Source organism: Quercus lobata, chromosome 3, assembly GCF_001633185.2.
Source record: "Quercus lobata isolate SW786 chromosome 3, ValleyOak3.0 Primary Assembly, whole genome shotgun sequence".
In the NCBI taxonomy this organism is placed as follows: Eukaryota; Viridiplantae; Streptophyta; class Magnoliopsida; order Fagales; family Fagaceae; genus Quercus; species Quercus lobata.
In genome coordinates, this window is record NC_044906.1 from 28,332,972 (window position 1) to 28,354,745 (window position 21,774).

The 21,774-nt window shown below is 37.2% G+C and overlaps 1 protein-coding gene, 1 long non-coding RNA gene and 2 pseudogenes across 4 annotated transcripts; all 4 read right to left on the reverse strand.

The window, feature by feature from the left end:
* Positions 1-873: 873 nt before the first annotated feature.
* LOC115980680 lies at positions 874-3,501 on the reverse strand. The gene has a single exon (XM_031102908.1). The coding sequence runs from the start codon at positions 3,499-3,501 to the stop codon at positions 874-876; it is 2,628 nt and encodes an 875-aa protein (XP_030958768.1).
* Positions 3,502-6,188: 2,687 nt separating this feature from the next.
* LOC115982576 lies at positions 6,189-8,819 on the reverse strand. Of its 3 annotated transcripts, XR_004089664.1 has the most exons (5): positions 8,758-8,819; positions 8,160-8,640; positions 7,403-7,506; positions 7,181-7,249; positions 6,189-6,499 (listed from the first exon to the last, which is right to left on the reverse strand). It is a non-coding gene; the product is annotated as an uncharacterized LOC115982576 (long non-coding RNA). The 3 variants fall into 3 exon arrangements; XR_004089665.1 differs by lacking the exon at positions 8,758-8,819 and having other exon boundaries at positions 6,197-6,488; positions 8,160-8,722; XR_004089663.1 differs by lacking the exon at positions 8,758-8,819 and having other exon boundaries at positions 6,197-6,499; positions 8,160-8,721.
* A 4,785-nt stretch (positions 8,820-13,604) lies between these two features.
* LOC115983099 lies at positions 13,605-13,715 on the reverse strand (annotated as a pseudogene).
* Positions 13,716-17,698: 3,983 nt separating this feature from the next.
* LOC115980681 lies at positions 17,699-18,662 on the reverse strand (annotated as a pseudogene).
* Between the last annotated feature and the right edge of the window lie 3,112 nt (positions 18,663-21,774).

Sequence of the window (21,774 nt, forward strand, 5' to 3'; positions counted from 1 at the left end):
CTTGCGACTTGCACTGTTCACACCCATTCAGTATCGTGCTTATTCATAGTAAAAGTGGACCTGCTGACAACCATACTGTGAACAACAAGTCATCCATACAAATCATAACCAACCACATCCATCAGTAACATTCCCCCATTTGCATTACGCGAAGAAAAAAATCATCCATATATACAAGCTTATTTGTAAGTAAAGAGCCTCTATGCATTTAAATCAGTTGATGTACAAAAATAAAAAGTTCAATTTCTGCATTTTAAACATTCTTCACAATTGTAAGTTGAAACTTGGACAGCATCCGCCAACAATGGTTTTAGGCAAACATGGAGTCATAGCATTTGAGTGACACCTTCTTTTTGTTCTTTTCAGAAGTTGCCTCCTTTCTGAGGAGTAGCCAACACAGAAATTAGTATACAACCCATGGTAATTAATAAATTGAATTGACAAATATAGAAGAGCATTCAGGCTTGCCTGCTTAAATGAGGAGCATCTACAGTTACACCTTGGCAACAATTACAAATCTGCAGCAAAACATATACAGTTAGCAGCAAAACATATACAGTTAGGGGAATAGAGACCTCATGAATACTAGAATATGTACACGACAAACAATAAGATTGAAAGAACACCAAAACTGGGACAAAAGACTTGGAATGGTAATATGTAGGAGTTAAGACTAACTGCAACTACTTGAAGAAGTAATCACAAGATTGCCAAAGTGGAGCTACATTTGATACAATGGTATTACTATCATGGTTCCGATCTACAAATTACTGCCCACATCTTAATTATAACTCATATAATGTAATATCTAAACATGTAAAGAAGAATAACTTATGATACCCCCTTGTTAGTATGATTTGTAATTGTTACCTGCTACATAGCACCATGGCTTGTTGAAGCCACATTTCGAGTTGGACATGTACGATGGTTATGACCCTCTTGGCGACACAACCCACACTTCAACTTTGGTCCATTCTCAATCCACAATGAGGTTGGCAACTCCCTATCCTCGTCATCCATCTCATTGCGGATTCTCGTGGACTTGGGCCGACCTTTCTCACGGATCAACCGCTGGTTTGGCATCACGGTTCTCCTTTCTGTTGGCTCCGGCCATTCTAACCTATCTTTTAGTGGTTGGAATATAGGCTCATAGCTGTGATACCGTTCTTCAAGGCGGTAGAAATGATCCATATACTCAGTGGCATCATGGTTGTGTTTGGCACAAACTGCTATCAAGTGGGAACAAGGGATCTTGTTTGCTTCCCATTTGCCGCACGTGCATGTCATGTCTATGAGGGAAACCCTATGGGTGTGATCTCCCCCGCCAGTGTTCAACAGTGAAGACTGTGTCTCCACTGTATATAACCGTTGTTGCGCACTCATCCTTCTAACAATATGGAGCTTCGCCTTCTCTTGATTTTCCTCGAAATTGTCATAGGCATATTTGCACCACACTTGCCCCTCTTCCAACTTCTCAAGGGTTTTGTTTCGACGTTCGTCAAAGTATGAGTTCACCTTGTAAAATGTAAACTTCACCATTGCAGTTATGGGCAAGCTACGTGCGCCCTTAAGTACCCCATTGAAGCACTCTGACAGGTTGGTTGTCATTGCCCCATATCGGTGCCCATGGTCATGTACAAGTGTCCACTTTTCTTGATTTACCTCCTTAAGATAGTCGTACGCAGTCGGGTTGACATTCTTGATGCAATCCATGGTGTTCTCAAACTTCCTAACTTGATTCGCAGTTGCTGCGTTCCATACCAAGTTCTTCAATGGCACACTATTGAAGTTAGTGTTAACATTGCTTACTAAATGGCGGAGGCAATACCGGTGATGGGTTAAGGGCGGTTGCAAGTAGCCCCTAGTGGTGTCATCGAAGCATGATTGTATCCCACGATGCCTGTCGGATATTATACACAAATTGGTGCGGTCTGTAACATAGGTCAACAGGCATGCCAAGAACCATCCCCATGTCTCCGTGCTCTCGCTTTCGAAAATGGCAAATGCGAGTGGATAAACCTCGTTGTTACCATCTGTTGCCATTGCTATCAACAGCTTTCCTTTGTACTTGCCATAAAGGTGCGTTGCATCTATGCTTATCACCGGCCTGCAATGCCTAAACCCTCTAATACACGGACCGAAAGCCCAAAACGCGGAGTTGAATATACAAGTCCCCGGGACATGGGGGTCACACTTGAATGTGGTCACAGTATCCGGATCTGCAACAGACAATGCAGCTAGAAATTGTGGCAATTCTGCGTACGACTCGTCAAAATCCCCGTAAATACGTGCAACTGCCTTCTGTTTGGCTTCCCAAACCTTGTACATAGTTACATCATGCCCATGCCTTGCATGCAACATACTACGCAAGTCCCTTACCTTTCGGGTTAGGTCTTCCCGTACATACTTCTCAAGTGCAATGGAGATGAACTTTGAATCCATCATCCGCCCATCAGTTGGTAGCTGGAGGGATGAGCAACTATGGGGACCTTTACATGTACTGATAACCCACATCCCGTGCTTCTTGCTGCAATTGGCCCGAATTGACCACAGACATGCCTCATTCTTACACCGCACTACCAGCCTATTGGTGTCAGACTTGATGACCTTGTATTGCTTATTATGCTCCACAGAGTAAAGGGTCAACACATATTGAACAGAGGCTTTATTCTTGAATAGCATCCCCCTTGCTGGGTGGTCATCTTTATGCCAACTTGTAAGATGTCCTGTACCCAATGCAGGTGATGGGTCATTAATATTGTCCCATGTGTTTGATGTGAACCATTCTGGGATAGGAACTGTTGTAAGGCAATCCTCCTCGTTATTTTCGATCAGTGATACATCTAAGACCTCCGCGTCGTCCACTGGTCCATCAGTATCAATGAACTCTTCATACACATCTCGGCTGGCATCAATATCAATTCCCCCGTCCATATCAGCTTGGACATGCTCATATGTGTGAGTAGACCCTCCCACATCATGTGTATTGGTGGCGCCCACCACTTCGGTGTTGTCCAAATGATCAACCGCACTACATGGTTGATTATTGTAGGGGAAAGGCGTGGCATAGGCAAAGGGAGGATGCACGTCAACCGACAATGAGTGTGGCTCTTCCACCCCACTGGCATGCTGTGAACTTGCACTACCATGGAACCCAACAGCCTCAACAGTTACATACAAGTCGGACGCTATGAACTGGGGGGTCCGCTTAATCACTGCCCACATCATGTCCATGTCAGCATTGCAACCCAACGGATTTGAGTTGTAGACAACCTGAGTACTCACAAGTATCTGGGGGGCACGGTACACAATGGATATCTTATGTGACTCCTTGTCCAACCGTAGAGCTTCCATTATCTTCCGGTGCATTTTTCTCAAGTGTGTTCCCCATTTCAACTCAATGAACTTCTGCTTCACTGACTCGCCTTTATAGGACAGCCCATGCAAGTCATGGAAATACTGTTCCCCATCATAGTAAACGTAGAAGCAGTGACGACCCATGCCAGACCTAGATAAGGACAATTAATTGTGGTTATCATGCAGAAGATAGGGGGTTATGTTAATGCAACAGTAATTAATCTTTTACAGATGCACTATGATGCTATCCTAATTATAGGTGTACACACTTGATTCGTTTGGACACAAACATTGGCCTTTTAGGGGAGACGTGCCACAACAAAGAATCAGGGTGTTTGTAATATCGCTTGGTAAGGATGCAATATGGAGTAGGAAAATGCAAACATGGTCAGCAAAACTTGTTCACCTCGCAGGCTTTCTTTTTCAGAACCCACACAGTAAAGACTTTCAGAACTGAAAGAGCCATACAATTTAAACCTTAGTATACATTACACATCATTGTTAATATGTATGAATGAATGCATATGTCATCATATGAATTCACCGTACAATGTTTGTTTATATATATGTTTATTTAGAATGATTATATACATATTTCCCAAAAGAATTCTCAAAAATAATTATTATATACATTACTATATAAAACTCGACATATTTAGGAACAATATGTATACAATGTCACTATCACACACACACACACACACATAAGATTATTCTCACATAAGTCATAAGAGCACACAATAATTAATCGTTTCTTGGACAATTGTTTCCAGGATTTTCAATGTATTAACAGTTTTTGCAATTCCTAAAAAATGTTTCAAAAAATTGGTGCCCTAAGCACATACATTATATGTAAACATACCTATACATGTGTGTGTATATATATATACATATACATGTGATCATATATGGGTAGGCAGCTTTGTTTATATTTACATATATTTGCATATACATACATACATACATGTATATATATATATGTGTGTGTGTGTGTGTGTGTGTGTGTGTGTATGTGTGTGTGTATATATATACATATATTTGGGAATGCCACATATACATCTTATGATATGGGTAAGTACGTTTGTCTATATATACATATATCTATACATACATACATTTATGTATATATATACACACACATAATGTCATAATAACACTGTTGTAGAAAGCAATCCAAATTATAAGTAGTTATGTAAGTCAATCCATTTATAAGTAGTTATGTAAGTGAATATATACCTGTTAGGGAAGATATGCCAGAACAAAGAAGAAGGGGACCACAACAACAGCACGCCTGGTGAGGATGCAATAATGACAAGGAAAATGGCAGAAGAGTTAGCAAACTTTGTTCACCTCATAGGCTTTCTTTTTCAGAGACCAGACAGTGAAGGTTTTCAACACAGATAGAGCCAGACATGTGCATGGATTCTGAAATGTGGGGAGGGGGACAACATGACTCGATATTAAGGAAATCGATTTTATATAAAACTCGATACCACATAAATCGAGTTACTGTTGACAAGACATATTGAAATGACGGCATTTCAGAAACTCGGTTAATAAGAAGTCGAGTTACATGTAACTCCGCATGCTATAACTCGATTTCTATAGAATCGAGTTTTAGCCCCATTTCCTCTACAAAAGCGCACTTCACACGTTAGAAGGTGCAGCCACATTCTAGTGCAAAGAATTCCCACCATTGCGTGTTTGTAGAGCAGGATGGGACGAACCTATGTTGTGTTTAACGGTCGTGTTCCAAGCATATACGACAGTTGGCTAGATGCGAGTAGACAAGTTCATAAATTCCCAAACGCCAATCACAAATCATATAAAGATCGAAGGGAAGCCGAAGCTGCATACATGGAGTATTTGCATGGTAATGGTATGGGCGTGCATGGTGGTGCGTCTACATCGTGGGAAACTCCAAACATATCAACCTCAACTCCACCTAGCACTTCTCAAAGCGAAGGAACCAACTATGGCAGTGGAGACATTAGGCACACTTTATTAAGGTATCAGTTGGAAGTTGCCATTGAGGAGCGTGACCACACAAGGAGGATCGCAACGTTGAGTGCAAACATGTTGAATGAAGTGGTGGCTCATGTTGTGGGGGATGATGAAGTTGATGCACCCACGAGACAACGTACGGATGCATGAATGCAAAAGTACGACTTCTTGTTGTGGTATTTAGTAAGATATGTATACTTCCAAGTAACTACTTTCATGTGTGCTTTAAGTAGAAATGTCATCGTTTTCCAATTGTTTCACTGGCAGATATGTATATACGGAAAAATAACCTTATTATTTTTGTTTTTGGACTACTTTGGTCTTATTCGGTCCATTATATCTACTTTGGTCTTATTCGGTCCACTGTGGTTTCTAGGAAAATCGGTGTACTACATTCTATTTACTCTATTTGATCCTATTCAGTCAGCTTTGGTCGTACCCCGTCTATTTGATTCACTGCAGTCCATTATTGTGTAGTTACAAAATACTAGATCAGCCTATACACAATGAGCCACGATTAACGAATGTACATGACGTAAAAAACAACAATGAATTGCATAACCTCTACATGAACGATTTGGAAATCCTCCTCGTTGGAGGATTCACTGCAATCCATACCAATCAAAGAAAATTCAAAGTTTAAAAAAGATAGGATTGGAATTATTCATACATGATAAATCGTCCAACATTAGAAAATTATCTAAATTCTTCAAGTCAATTCTGAAAATTTTAATAGCCACAATATAGGAAGTCCAGAACAAAATGACCATGAATAAAAATTGACACCAACCAACTAAAAAAACAAATAACACAGCTATATAAAGGTTCTTGAATCCCAAACACAGTAAATAAAACCCTAAAATTATGATGTACCTTGTAATATTATTCTGAATTAGAAAAAAAATGAACACTTAAAATTTAAAAGTTACGTAAAAAGACTCGCATTACATGGAATACTACAGGTTTCAATAAATACATTACTATATCTTCCCTCTAGCTAGCTCCATTGGACAAAACAGGTTCATCTCTATGAGAGTGGTCTTGCCACTGCCAATTCTGCCAACAATACGTATTTTGTGCCCTTCCTCAAATGTGCAACTGATCCCCCTCAGAACAAGTGCATCAGCCTATATTTGATCTGTTTAGGAAACAATGATATATAAAGCCATATTATAAAGCCAAGTTTGAAGCAAATAACACAACTCTCAATCATGTGAAGATAAATACAAAACCAGTCAGATTGGTAATGAATGCCAAAGCATTAGTCCGCTTATTTAGAATGATTATATACATATTTCCCAAAAGAATTCTCAAAAATAATTATTATATACATTACTATATAAAACTCGACATATTTAGGAACAATATGTATACAATGTCACTATCACAATGTCCGGAAGAGCAACTTCAAATCAAGAATCAATCTCACTTCCGTCAAAAGTGCAAGCACTCCTTTCCCATCAAATACTCCACAGGAGACAAAGAGGGATCATCATGTCTAAATTTTTTAGCAATCAAACCATGTAAAGCACTAAACATATGAGGATTACCCATGTCAACAGTTTGGTCAATTAATGCCAACTTATAGATCAGAAGTCTTATTAAATGCTTCTTCCACTTCTAACTTACAGGAAGCTCAAAGAAAATATGTTTGATGATCACCAAACAGACATGTAAGAAGAAAATTTTACAGCATCGTTAGTTTGCAAAATCTACAATTATTTTCATTCCCACATGATTTCAACACATTGCAGATAAGGATATATATATATATATATATATATAAAGCACAATGAAGGCAAATAAATGGAAAAAATACCTGTATGCCCAACAAAAGTATGTGTACATTTGCTTCCTCTCCAAAGTTTTAAAGTTGTATCACTTGAACCTAAAATCGTGGTAGCATAAAAATGAACCCCATAAGTTCATAGTGAAAGACATAGTTGGATCTATGCATTCCAATCTGATGTAACCAGTTCCAACTACCAACAAAATCTAAAACAATATCTAGCAGAACAGTAATACTCTAATCATATTATACCTGTAACAAGCTCGCCTGAAGGCAGCTTTATGAGTGCTTGGATTGCTGCCTTATGAGCCTCCCAGGATTCTGAAGGTTGGCCACTTCTCCAACGTCATAATGTGCTGTGGTGAAGGAGACATTAGATACTAACCGAAAATTATTGAGAAAAATGCATATACCTTTGTAAGCATAGATAATAATTCAAACCCAAAAAACGGCAATACACAAACAATAAAAGTAACATTCAAACAGTATGCAAATTTTTCATTAACGCCTCCATCATTTCATTAAAGCAAATGATGGACAAGATTTGATTCATTGGCCAATGACACACACAACATATATATATATATATATATACTGAAAATCATAAAATAAGAAGGCTAATCGATGAAAAAATCAATAATCAATTAAATGTTTCTCATTGGGTTCCCAATTTCCTACCAAAATGAAAAGGTAATATATACAATGATAAATAACAATTACAAACCCCAAGAAGCAAAAGGAACAAAACATGCAGACATAACTAAGATTTTTGCCGTTTTCAGCTTTGGGTAAGTTATATTGTGAGCTGCTCTAGAACTCAGAAAAAAAAATATAAATTCTATTTTTATTTGTTCCTACTAACGAACTTGTAATCAAATGTACACAGATCTAATCATTCTAGAGAGGAGGGGATTTAAAGGAGATTAAAAATAAGAAAATGGGAAGGAGGATGTACCAATCTAGGAATTGTAGGGAAGGCGAATCAGAAAATTAGGAGAGAGACACATACCTAGCCAAGCATTGTAGAGACTCGGATAAATGATTTGCTACAAAGGAGTTGGTTCTACCATTGATCCGCATAAACTTCGTCATCAAACTCTTTTACAGAAAGTATCAAATTACTTCTTCTTGCTTATCAACAATACCACACATTTGTTTCTCACAAAAATAACAAAAATAAAAAAACAAATTACTCTCTTACAACCCACTTTACTGTAGCTAACAACATACAAAAACACAAGAAAGTTTGGCTTCAAATGAATACCAATCCAGACATTTGTCAAATTGCAATCAAAACTCCAAGTGCAGAAAAACTTCCTAATACATCAATAAATACAATACGCCTTATGGGTTTTCTCCAAAATATCAATTTCTTGACAACAAACACATTGACAGCCAGTATTCTCCCCAAGCAATGATCCAGAAATAGATGCACAGCCACCAAGATTCTCCCCAATTAGTAGAACATTTTGCATGCTTATTCCAGTCACCTATACACATGAAGAATAAGCACACAAGGACAATCCAGCTCAATGGCCTTTTCGTGTCCACCATTGCAGTTAGGTCTAAAAAAAAAATACGACTTTCGAAGAAAAGTGAAACGTAACTATGCAGTCACCTATAGGCAGGAAGTATAAGCATACACTAAGGCATTTAATGATCTTTTCGTTTCCTCCCATATGCCCTGACAGGTCTAATCTTACCTGTTTCATCAGACACAACAGCATAATTAAATTAACATAATCAATCAAATGCACAGTACAAGTAGCTCAAGAAGATGGGAAGTGTAGACGAAGTACATACCATCACCGGTCCCGCAATCGGGAGCATGTGCACGCGGGCGTCGCGATCTCCGCAAAGCCTCCACCGGCTCAATGTCCTCAGCCGGTATCTGCTCAATCTGTACAGCCTCTCCGTGGGGGGTTTGAGATGGAGCTGACATGGTGGGGTCCACATGCACTAGAGGTGGGGTGGGCATGCCTGATGTGGGGACAAATATGCATCCATCATCATGGGCAGATCCACTGAAAACTGGGGGCGACATACGAGGAGGGCCCTCAAAGTCCGTGCTAGCACCATGGGATGTAGTGTGGGCTGGAACAGTGCCCTGATGATCGACACTATGGGATGGCCCAACACCATCGCCAGGCGTGCATCGTGGTGTCCTGCCGTCGTCATCAGACAGTACCCCATCAGTGCCAAGCCATGCCTCTTCTACACCCTCCTCATTCCCTTCCTCGTAGATGGGAGCCGACTCGGTCGTACGGCTGCGACCAGCTTGACCACCTCCACGATGTCCACCCCCACGAGACCCACCACGTTGCCCGCCACGAACTGGGGCCTGTGTATCAATGTCAACTGCTTCTGCAAGCGCATTCGCCAATTTAAGTCGGCCTAGCTTCTCCACAAGCTCTAGTGTAAATGTAAGGTCAGTGTGCATGTCAGAACCTTCATCGCACCTCTGTATAGACCTAATCATCGTCCGAACCTACAAAACAAGGGCGTCATAAAAGCAAGAACGCAAGTATGATGCAAAACTTGGATAAATCTGTTCCAAAATCAAAAGAAAAAGTAGCAAACATAGCTAATGAAATCCTTATATTACTTATAATTATGAAGCATCTTTAAAAAGACAGTGTATAAAAGTAGGGGTTGGCCCCCCCCGTGCAAAAATTTATAGTTCTAACCCAACACTCAGGAATTTTCAGTTTCCTATTATGTTTATCGCTATGCAATCTAAACATTGAGATAATACTTCTAAAAAACACGTATAGTTGGTTGTACATAAGTTCAATCTTAGCATAAGTGAAAATATCATAATTTCACTTCTGTATCTAGGCTTCACCAGATTTACAACTCCATTAATATCACATTGCAACCAGGACACATATTTAGAAGTTATTATTTCCTAACGTACACGCCCAAATCAAATGAATTGAAAATATCAAACGCAAGCTTCAAGTTTCAATTAAGGGAAGTACCAAAAACTTAGAACATATATCATACTTGAATCTAGTATAAATGCACATCTCCTTGCTGCATACTTGCAAGATTTTAAATGACCTTTAAGCAGTTGGGAATTGCATTCTACCAACAGTTTAGTAAGGGACTTCCCAATCCTAGAGGTCATATCTATCAAGGAATATGTAATACATTAATCAGTCCTGGAGGAAAGGCTATCTAAACTATCATGAAATGTGAATTTATCACTACTACACAGAGTTGCACCGTCCATTTTAAAGTACAAGCCAACCAAAAACAAAAAGAAATAAACAAAAAATAAAATAAAATACAATAAAACCCAACCCGACCCACCCTTTTTAAAAGTTGAATGTAATTATATGAACAAAGGTGTGGTCATCATTCGTCATTGCCCATTAACCATTCCTCATGCAAACAAATTGGATCAAGACAAATTCAGTTTGTTATGAACAACTTAAATCATGCAGTATTTTGACTTTAAAACATAATGACATGTCATGCAGTATTTTTTGACTTTAAAACAAAATGACAGAGAAACTTATAGAGATGTAACAACGATAATTATTGTGGACTTTTGCATGCATGATAAAGCTGCTAAGGATATTTAATCCAACAATGGTTTCATCCATAAAATAGGAATTGTTGCCTCACCATGAGTTCCCAATACGCAGACTCTGGTGTTATGTACTGCCTTGTGTGGCGATTGTACCACATCATGTACTCAACGAGATACGTATCATCATCGTCTAGGAGATCGGACCCGCGAACTACATTCACTCGGTTGGCCCATTGCCGAATAAAGGGATCATGTTCTACCTCCCAGTTCTTCTCCCATTTACCCTGAAGGGATATCTTGTGAAGGGTAGTCGACGTATCCATGACACTTGGAACTGGTTGCTTCATCCCAAACTGACGGAGGACTCGCTCAGGATGATGCCACTCCACTATCCAAAAGAATATCAACGGCACCTCGGCCCTCCAAATATGCTGCCCAGCAGTGCAATACGTAGGTAGGGAGCCTAGCGTATGCGTGTACGGCTCCCATACAATCTGCATAAGTAGATTATGTTTGTGATAGTGAGACATCATACTAATTTAACATTATGTTTGTGATATGTAATATGCAAAGCATGGAATTTCTTGCTTCTAGTCGTACACAAAATCTTCAGGGATTATTGGGCAGAAAGTAAAAGAACAACAAAATTGACCTGCAAAAAATATTAAAAGATCTAGGTTGTTCTAGTCTATTTCCATTTTCAGCCCCATGTTCATATGCTGGACAGGGTTCAAAGCTAACTGACACCATCAAATACTAGGGTTTTCAATCTGAACCAAACTTAGAAGAGGGTACTAGAGCATCCTTATGGCTGTAAGATGAATCCAAGTTGATGATTTCGCAAAATCTTTTTATCGTAATAGAAATATTGTGCTACATTAATTGCATTAGTCATTAACAATGTTTCAATGAATGAGAACAAAATGACTATTATAAGGTCTACTGAAGACATTGCATTTCAAGTAGCACTTTATATTGCAAGATATGGAAGTTATGTAAATTATTACATGGTATAATCCTCATCAAATACTGTTATTATATTTCTATGTAAATATATATTTCTTATAAATTTTAGTGTTGGAAATTACGTAAGCCTTTTAGTTATCTCAAACTAATCATGTCAATGTCTAAAATTACATTCCTCTTGAAGAATATGGTGAGCAGCATATTTTGCACGCTTCTAAAATTATATGAATAAAGTACTCGTTAATAATCCATAGCTTTTAATAATTTTAGGACTATTAAGGCAGCTAAAGTGGGGATAACTTAAGGAGTTGCATGCTGCAATTAAATTGTGCTCTCCAACTTTGGTGCAAGGAGCACGAACTAACTTTTCATTTAGGTAAACAACAAGAGGTAATGTGTCAAGCGTCTTTATATTTTCTCATATATCACTGATTAACAATTATTTGTTTCTTTAAACTTAGGCCATTGTTTTCCAAGAAGACAATCGAGGCTGTGCATATTCAAAATATACCACTTGAATACGTAAATCGAAGTCAAACAGTATTCTACTAGACTGTAAAAATATAACCTTCAATTCAGCAAAGGTAATTTATAACTTACAATGTAACAATGTTTTTTCCATCACAATAACAATGTTTGTAATCCTGGATACCCCTATGTTAGAAGAAGAAATACTAAATTGTCTACTTATTAGGCAAAGCAATAACTATGGTTTTAAGCTCATAACATTTTATTAATTAATTACAAGTGATTTCACAAGCTTAATTACAAACCGTACAAGCTTAAATTTTATTTGTTTAATCAAATTTGTAGCATATATTGAGACTATATGCAAAAACAACCGACTAAAGTAGAGCGTGATAGTAATCTGGTGCAATTGTACATATGAAACTTCTAGCGAAGAGAGTTCGATCGTACCTATGAAACTTATATCTATGCCCAAATGGAGCTCACACACTAAAACCACCTGCAGCACCAGTGGCACCTTGTAGTCAATGTAAAGAGCTTAGATTCACATTGACTACCTATGAAAACACCATCAACTAGAACATCCCAAACGGGGTAGTGAAATGCATAAACTCCAAACATTAGTAAGTTTTTGAAGGCAAAGCAACAATTAAGACTATCTTCGGTGCTCACTCTGGCATCCTAAACAACCCCAAATCTCACAAAGGGTTTAACCTATACCCTGGACTCTCGAGTTCCTAGTGGGGGGGCACTAACGGCTTTGTATTTTGGAAATTTCACAGTGTGGACCCAAGCAATGACAACCATCCAGCATTGGACAAGGACAAGCTATGGCAATGGCGTAGCCTATGGTCACTCTATGACATTCAAGGCAGAGTAACTCCATCCTTTAGTTTGCTTAATTTCAAATTTCAATGAAAGCCAGAGAAGTGATCATGTGTTTTACGGCCAATGATCAATAATGTCATCATTCCCTCTGTTTCTGTACTTAGGCCAAAAATGCAAATTGGGGTTATATTTTTGCTCTCATGTCATGATTACACAATAATTAGATAAAATTTTCGTAGTTTAACATTTGCAGCTTTCCCAACGTTCTAAATTTAAAGAATTTTATCATTTTATGAGATTTAACAGCCAACTATTACAACAGTGAAGAGAAGCTCTAACTCAGCAAATTTAATTCAACGAAGATCTGGAATATAATTGTGGTCATATCTAAGTCAACCACCAAAACTATAGCGAATCCAGAAGGTGTGAAATATTAATAAGCTTCAACAGTTCTAAAAAAAATTTCTATTTTAAAGCTTTAATATATTGAAGTATAACAACTATCAAAGATTCAAACTCTCTCTAAAAGAATTATGAGCACAAGTCTGGGCTAACCTGTTGAGCAAGACTCCAAAACGCATGTAAAGAAGCAGAAAGTGCAAAAACAACGAAGAAGACAGTGAAGCAGAATTCACGCAAGGATTAGGGAAAGAAAAAAATTTGGACCATTTCTCGATTTATGCGTGTCATCCTTGCCCAGGGGCCATGCGTTTTCAAAATATCATTTGTATTCTAATATGCCTTGATTCCCTTGTTCTGAAAAGACCCATATTTGTCAAGTTTATAGTAGGAAATTTGTTGTTTAGAATTTAATTGATATCTTCTGCGTTTACAATCATTCGCCTTATATAAAGTCTTAAGAAATATTGTTTTCAAATTTTTTAGTTCATTTTCATAGCAGGCTAAAAGTTCTATTTTCTCATGTTAAATAGGTTGAAACGGTGTATAATGACATAATCAGAAAATGAACACAAACTTTTGATTCAGTTAGTAGCTGGAAAGAATTTAAAGATGTCATCGTCAGTTTCGAAGATGCATCATTAAAATCAAATGAATTACTTGAGCACACAAATACAACCAAAGACAAATCTAATTATCTTTGGTATACTATTAGGTAAATTCATTTCTCATTGAATTATAACCAATTACATAATCCAATATGTGCGTCTTCTCTTCATTGCATCAGCTTAATGACATTTGTAACAATTGGTGGAGTTTTTGTTTTTTGGTTGCAACACAAGTTTGAACTCACTGTCTTGCACTAAACCAAGACTTCATGCTCAATCTTTTGCGCATGTTGCACATGCTTCAAACATCTTGGAAAAGGGACAATTTATTCTGTGTTTTTTTTTTTTTTTTTCGGTGTAAATCACAAACGTTTCCGTACATAATGAAGAATATAGCCAAATTCTACTTTATATATATATGACTAAATTTATATATAACCCATTGATTTAACCCAACTTAACCTGAGTCATGTGAGTTGGGTTGCATTGGAAAAAACCCTTCAATCCAACCCAATTTGGAAAAAACCCTTTGATTTAACATTCAAGAATTTTTTTCTTTTGTTTTACTTTATGTAAGGACGAGCAAGTATTCATGCAGGTGCTACAAATGGAAGTTCTAATGTGAAGTACTTCACGATGGACATTCCAATTGAGTTAAATGATGGGATGGAAATCCAAGTATCAAACAAAATGATTGGATGGTATTATGAAATCAACTCATTCCTACAACAATCCAAGAATTCAAAATAAAATAAAAATTGAGGGAAACGAAAATAAAAGCATGTGCGGTGCATTTGAGGGAAACGTGCTCGGCCCGTAGTCATAAGAATTGAGGGAAACGTGGTCATAAGAATTCAAACTAAATTAACCGAATACCTGCTTGGCCCGTACTGTAGCCAGTGACGCTCGGTACGCAGCAAGGACGTGTGTGGCATGCTCTGCGGTGCATTTTGGCCCGCTCCACCTACCAAACATGAGGTGTCGACAAATGCTCATTACTGAACCTTACATTTAACAAACTTTGCTTTTATATTTCTCATCCATATACTAAGCATTGATAAGTTTCTTTCGTTTGTTAGTTTGGCATATTTTTAATTATATGAAAGAGACAAATAACGAGAACTCAATGAACGTACCTAATGGCAAGGGGCCCTGAGTGCACTGGCGGTAGAGGCGGCCTCACAACAGGGCATAATTGTGTGAACCTTGAATAGGCCCATAGCTGCACCAACAACAGTGCTCCTCCAATCTGCATCGCATCCTTCTTCGATGCACCACAAAGTTGCCTATACAGCCAGGCCAATGCTGCACTACCCCAGCTATACCGTCTCGCATTGCTGACTGGGTTGAGCAACTGCAGAGGCAGCAGTGAGACCCGGTCCGCAGACCTGTCCATGAACAAGAGGGCCCCCATCCGTATAAGTAGGTGGTAGCGGGCATGTTGCTGCACGACTTCGTCAGCAGCGTCCACAACTAAGGGATCAGCAAACTGTGCATCAAGCCAGGTGTATCTTATCCTCGCCCCAGCAAGGGTAGAGGTGTTTGAGTTTGGTATCGGGGGTGGAGGTTTATGGCCTAACAACTGTTCGCACAGCTCACTCCAATTGTAGTCTGTCTTCCCAGTGACAGGCAACCCATCCACCGGAAGCCCCAGCATCACCTCCATATCTTGCAAGGTGATACCCATTTCTCCATGGGGTAAGTGGAACGTGTGCGTCTCCGGACGCCACCGCTCAACCAACGCCATGATCAAGGCGTGGTCGACCTCCATATCAGGAACCTTGAATAAACCAGTCAACCCTGCTGCATCTATGTGTTGCATGATACGTGGATCTAACCCACCCTGTGGTAATACACATTTACGGCGTCGAACCTTTATCATGCCAGGCGCCTCCTGCACACGGACAAGTATTGTGTTAGGAGATTAAACACGAGGTAATTATAAAACAAACATGTATTAATAATACTACTACATACCTCGTCAGCGGCGCACCTCCAAAGCGGACTTGACCGATGATTCGGCTGCTGGGCCAACTGGGTATCCACATCGGGTCCAGGCCGCACTTTATCTAGTGCCTGCATATCTGACATGGCAGCAAATACATTGTTAGCAATTTTCTAACAAGTAAACCACATTTAATATAAAATAAAAGCATAGATTCAGTAAGACATTATATTTTGAGCACAAGATTTTCAACATCACTTCTTAAATAAATAAGAACTTGCCATAAAAAAAATTATTTCAGAACTATTTAAATCACTTCTTAAAGCTTAGGATAATTATTAATTAACTATTTATGAAAATATAAGTTATAACACCACTCGATTTGCCAAAACCCCTCATCAAAACCCCAAGCATATTTAAACTCATTAATGAGAAAATCATCATTGCAGCATATAAAAGACAACAAAATTCTCATCTTCATTAGTAAATTTACTACTTCCTTAAGTTTCAACAAAATAATCAAAATCCCACACAAAACGCAACCTAACATTAACCAACATCAGAAAATATTTCAGAGGGAGAGGACCGTACCTGTAATCAGCGGAGACGGGAACCAACGACGACTGATGGAGACTCGAGGAAGAGTGGGGAAGCCTAATCGTAGAGCGAGAGAGACAGAGTGTGGAGAGAGAGTGATGGCAGAGAGCGAGGGAAAGAGAGTGTACAGGGAGAGCGAGTGACTGAATAGCGTTGTGAGACGTTAGGGTCCTATTGATTCAAACCGCTGAAAAGAACTCGATTTCTAGTTTCCCGAGTTATGACCGTCTACACAAACATTTTTCTATTGGGAAAAATTTGAAGTGTCAGACTAACTCGACTATACAAATATCGAGTTATTCATTAAAACTCGATTTCTCTATTGTCGAGTTACAAAACAGGGGCAATTCCCTATTTAGTTTCAGAAAGAGGGCAAACGTATGTTTAATTTCCCAAAAAAGGGTATTTGCCCATTTTCTCCGGTTTGAACCCCAAATCTTTTATTTGATGACGAGAGAATTTACCAATTAATCAGATTCCACAATTGGCCTCATAATATTGTGCCATATAAGCTTTTGAGGTCTTACAATTTTACACATAATTATTTTAAGGGGAAATTACACTTTACCTACATGTGATTTGCCAAAAAAACACTTTGCCTATCTGTGGTTTAAAAATTGGCACTTTACCTACCTGATGTAAGCTCCGTTTGCCTCCTATTACCTACCTCTGTTAAAAACAAGGGTAAATTTGTATTTTTGCTACACTTTTATATCTCTTATCTCAAAACATAAAAATCTAAAAAAATCAAGGGAAAAGAAGATCTAAAAAGCTAGGTTTTGTAAAAATCTAAATTTTGAAATTTGCCCCAAAAAGAAAGCACAAATTTTTATAAAAGAGAACAAAAAAATTACAACTATGAGTCAATTTACCTCAACCTTTTTTCTTTTTCATACTTTACAAACTCACAAAAGTTATAAATCCAGATTTCCTTATAATTGCTGCTACCAATTACATATGAACTGAAGGATTCAATACCTGCTAAGATAGCAAGAGACTACTAATACTTGAGATGACACTAAAATGTTTTTACATATAACCTGCAAGTAGAATCATTCAATTGTGGATCACAAATTTGCAGACTCAAATACAAGTGTCCCCCACAATTTTGTTGAATGTTGCATTCAAAAAAGCTTCAATCCCAGACTTCAAGCTTTCAGTTCTTTCTACTGGAATGCACGCCATAAGTGTCAAGTTTGTCATAAATGACCAACCACCCTATCTTGGTCGTTTGCTTCTACACTAATTTCACCATCAATGTTGAATTTTAGCCACTTCTTTGATTTGCAAAGTTTCATCAAGAAGTACCATCCAATCCCAGCAACAGTCAATATATCACTCATCAAATAAACTTTTTTTTTTTGTAGCAAAAAAGCCATTATCACTGGTGTTTATGTGCTTGGTATCATGTGCTTTTTTGTAGCAAAAGCCATTATCACTACCAAAAAAGCACATGGTACCAAGCACATAAACACCAGCATTGGCAGCCTCAATGGGACCCGGTAAGGCCTCTTCAACATTGGGAACTACCTTCTCAACCATACAAATGAAGAAAACTCTCATAATATGCTCAAAATGTACAAGAAATTGGCTGAGGATATAATGTCTGTGAACTTCATGTATGAAACCCCTAGTGAAATTGAAGTTGATAACAAAATTCCAACCCAAGGGGTGTTGAACCATTTAGACCTTAGACCAAAACACTTAGGCAAAGATCCAATATCAGCCATACCCAAAAGTTGGAAAGCACTACTGCTTAACTGGGCTTCAAAAAGCCAAATTAATTGTTGATAACACAGCACCAACTTCAAGAAAGATTTTCAACCATTTCCCAGCAATCAATTCTGCAGCCTGAGCCATAAACCCAGCTTCCCATTCAGTTTGATCCATAGAAAGAGCCCCAGTGACAGCCAAGAGTGAAAACAAGTAAGCCAAGCAAGTGAAAATCACAGAAATAAAAAGAGTTTTCTGGGGGTAATCAACTTCTCCAGCCATAGCACTAACATTGTCCCAGAAGTTCAAGTTCCAAAAAAGGGTGTTGAAGAACAAGTTCCAACCTTTCTTAACACCCTTCTGTCCCAAACTGAGCCACCTATGAGGCCTAATATTTGGGAGTGCAATCAAGGACAAAAAATCATATAGATAACAAATGTATATATACATTTGGTGAATCTAGAAGCAAAGTTTTTTTTAAAAGCTAGGTTTTAATTTTTGAAAACCTAGCTTTTAGATCTACTTTTCCCTTGATTTTTTAGTTTTTTTTATAGAGGAAATAGACAAATGGTAGCAAAAATACAAATTTAACTTTATTTTTAACTGAAATGGGTCACGAGACGCAAATGGAGCTTACCTCAGATGGATAAAGTGTCAATTTTTAAACTATAGGTAGGTAAAGTGTTTTCCGGAAAAATCATAGGTGGACAAAGTGTAATTTTCTCTTATTTTAATATATATATATATATATATATTTATATAAATCAAGTTTAAATTTTATTTTATATATAAACCCTCCTCCTCCTCCTTCCCATGATGTTTTTGTTTTTGTTTTTCTAAACGTGACTTTGTACTATTACTTATATGCATGATCATAATAGAGTCAACCTCATCGTAGTTTTAATTTTATTTCATTATTTCATGATCACCTGCACAAATTTCCAATGGACAATTTGAGGCTCAACCTTCTCCTTCTCACTTGGACTGTGTGTGAAGCTCATTGGATTATCAATCTTCCTCAAAGACTTCAATTTCAATTCATAACTCGTCAGATTCAAACACGCATAAAAAAATGATGACATTTTTATGGAACATTAGACCAACAATTTCATCTCTCTCTAGAAGCTTTTGGGTTTCCATATAATTCACTGAACATCACACCAACGTCATCAACCCTTTCTAGATGCCTTTTAGCGAGCTGCCTCTAGTTCATTGTAGAAAATTATTAAAGTTTGTAATAAAAATATATCCCAGCGCCCAAGAAACAATCCAAAGCATATCTTTATGTTCTTTAATTTATTGGGTCAATGATCAATATTGAATTTTCATATCTTTCCATATCTTGCTTACGTTCCAACAATCCAAAAGGCACACTCCTTAAAAATTCACATAAGTTGAGATTACTTTATGACTAAACTATTTGAGAGGACACATAATATGCAACTACCACTGGCACTTCTTATACATGTAGGTCCTTCAGACGTTGATTTTCACAATGAATATAAACTTAGTATGAAGTTCAATCCACAGCCTATTCGATCCGCCCTTTACACCTTCTTTTCAGAGAAAAAATAGTACAACTTGACAACATTATATGTACATCACAATAATAAGTTGCCGGTCAACTTTCTTTGTTATTCAATTCTCATGTTGTTGACCAAATATAGCACACCCTTCCATTTTGAAAATCAGTGTTTGAATATGAGATGGGCAATTTGTACTTTTATAGTTTTATCCACAATTACCAACTGCTTTTTGAACGACAAAGTTGGCTTTAAGACTTATGCTATACTATTCTCCGTGGAACTTTGTTATTTCATATTTGTGGTAGAAGTTTTTGAACACGTGCTCAAGTACACGAGGAATAATAATTTATAAAAATTTAGAAACTTCCACATTCTAGTGTGGAATTTCTAAATCTTAGTTTCAAGATCGCACTATTCCACGCCAAATTGTCTGATAAGACAACATCAGTTGAAAATTACAATAACTTCGACTTTTTATATAGGGTCCGTGCTTTAATCATTCATTTAAAAAAAAAAGAAAAAATTATCAAAAAAATTAGTTTTTTTTTTATCGTCTTATAAAAAGTTTTTAAAAATGTACTAGTGTATATTATAAGGGCATATATTAATAAAACCCATATTATATAGCCCCCAATGGATTGACTTTTTTTTTTTTTTTTTTTTTTTTTTTTTTTTTTTTGTTTTTCTTCTAGCTTTAAAGCCTTGGCTTGAGTTGTGTTAATCACAACATGGATATGTGGTGTGTTCTAGAAATGTTCTATATTTCAACATCTTAATGTTTTTAACTTCTAATATAATAATGGAAATAATAACGGTGTTCGATATCTGTTCTAGAAAGTATTGCCTGGTTTAGTTACTGCGTAACTTGGACTTGACTAATTAAGGTGGCATGTGAAGTTGAGTATGGAAAAAAAACATTGACTAAGTAATATCATCTACCCTTAATGTTTCTGTATAGGATTAATAAACTTGAAAATACATAACCACTCCAACAGAGACTGACAGTGACAAAGGAAATGAATGATGGCTTTGAGTTTTGTTGGGTAGTTCTAACTTCTAGGTGCCCGACATGCTTACAACTTTTCTATTTTTCGTATAATATAATTTGGGTTTTGGTCTTAGACATGTATTAGTTGTTAGGTTGAATAATTGTTTAGGTTCTAATTTTATGTATGTAGGCAAACCAAGTACTAAAAATATGTTTAGTTTAAGATTTTTAAATCTAAAAACAGTATTAGATATTATTCAAGATGGTTTAAGTCAAGATTCAAGAACAATTAAGTTGTAAAAAGAAGAATTTAGAAATTGCAAGGCTCGACCGATTGAGAGATAGGCTCGACCAATTGAACATCGATTTTTGCAGAATTGAAATTAGGCACAAAAGTGCGCAAAACGTTTAGGGTTTGTATCTAACATTACTAGGTATAAAAGGAAAACACTAAATTACGTTTTAGAACTTCTAAAGAGTCTTGTGAGTTATTCATGTGAGATTTGAGAGGTTTTGTAACCTTCTAACTCAACAAACATTTTATTAGAAAGAAGATCCATATACAAGAACTGGTGGAGATAAGTTGCTATATACAAAATCAACAACTATTGACGATTTTAAGCATTGAGTGGGATCTCAAAGTCACAAATGTGGGTGTTTGTGTTCAACAAATTCAGATAGAAGAGTTTGTGGATTCGAAGTTGTGTGTGGTCCCGTGAATAAGTACTACGAGAGGTAGCTTTAGATTTAGGGAAAAGTTTATTGTAAAACTTCCATTATATATAGTGAATTTGTTATCATGAGGATAGTTTAGGTTAAAACATCTCCAGGTTTTTTATCTTGAAACTGGACGGTTTCATTGGTTTTTCTAGGTCATCATATCGCTTTTCTTCTTTACTTTTCCGCATTAAGTGATATCATTATTTGTGTTTAACCTAGATTTGTTTAAATGAACTAAGTAATAAACTGGTATTTAATTAGGTTAAACAATCTAAGTGTACATGGGTCTAAATAATCCAATAAGTGGTATTAGAGTGAAGAAGTTTGG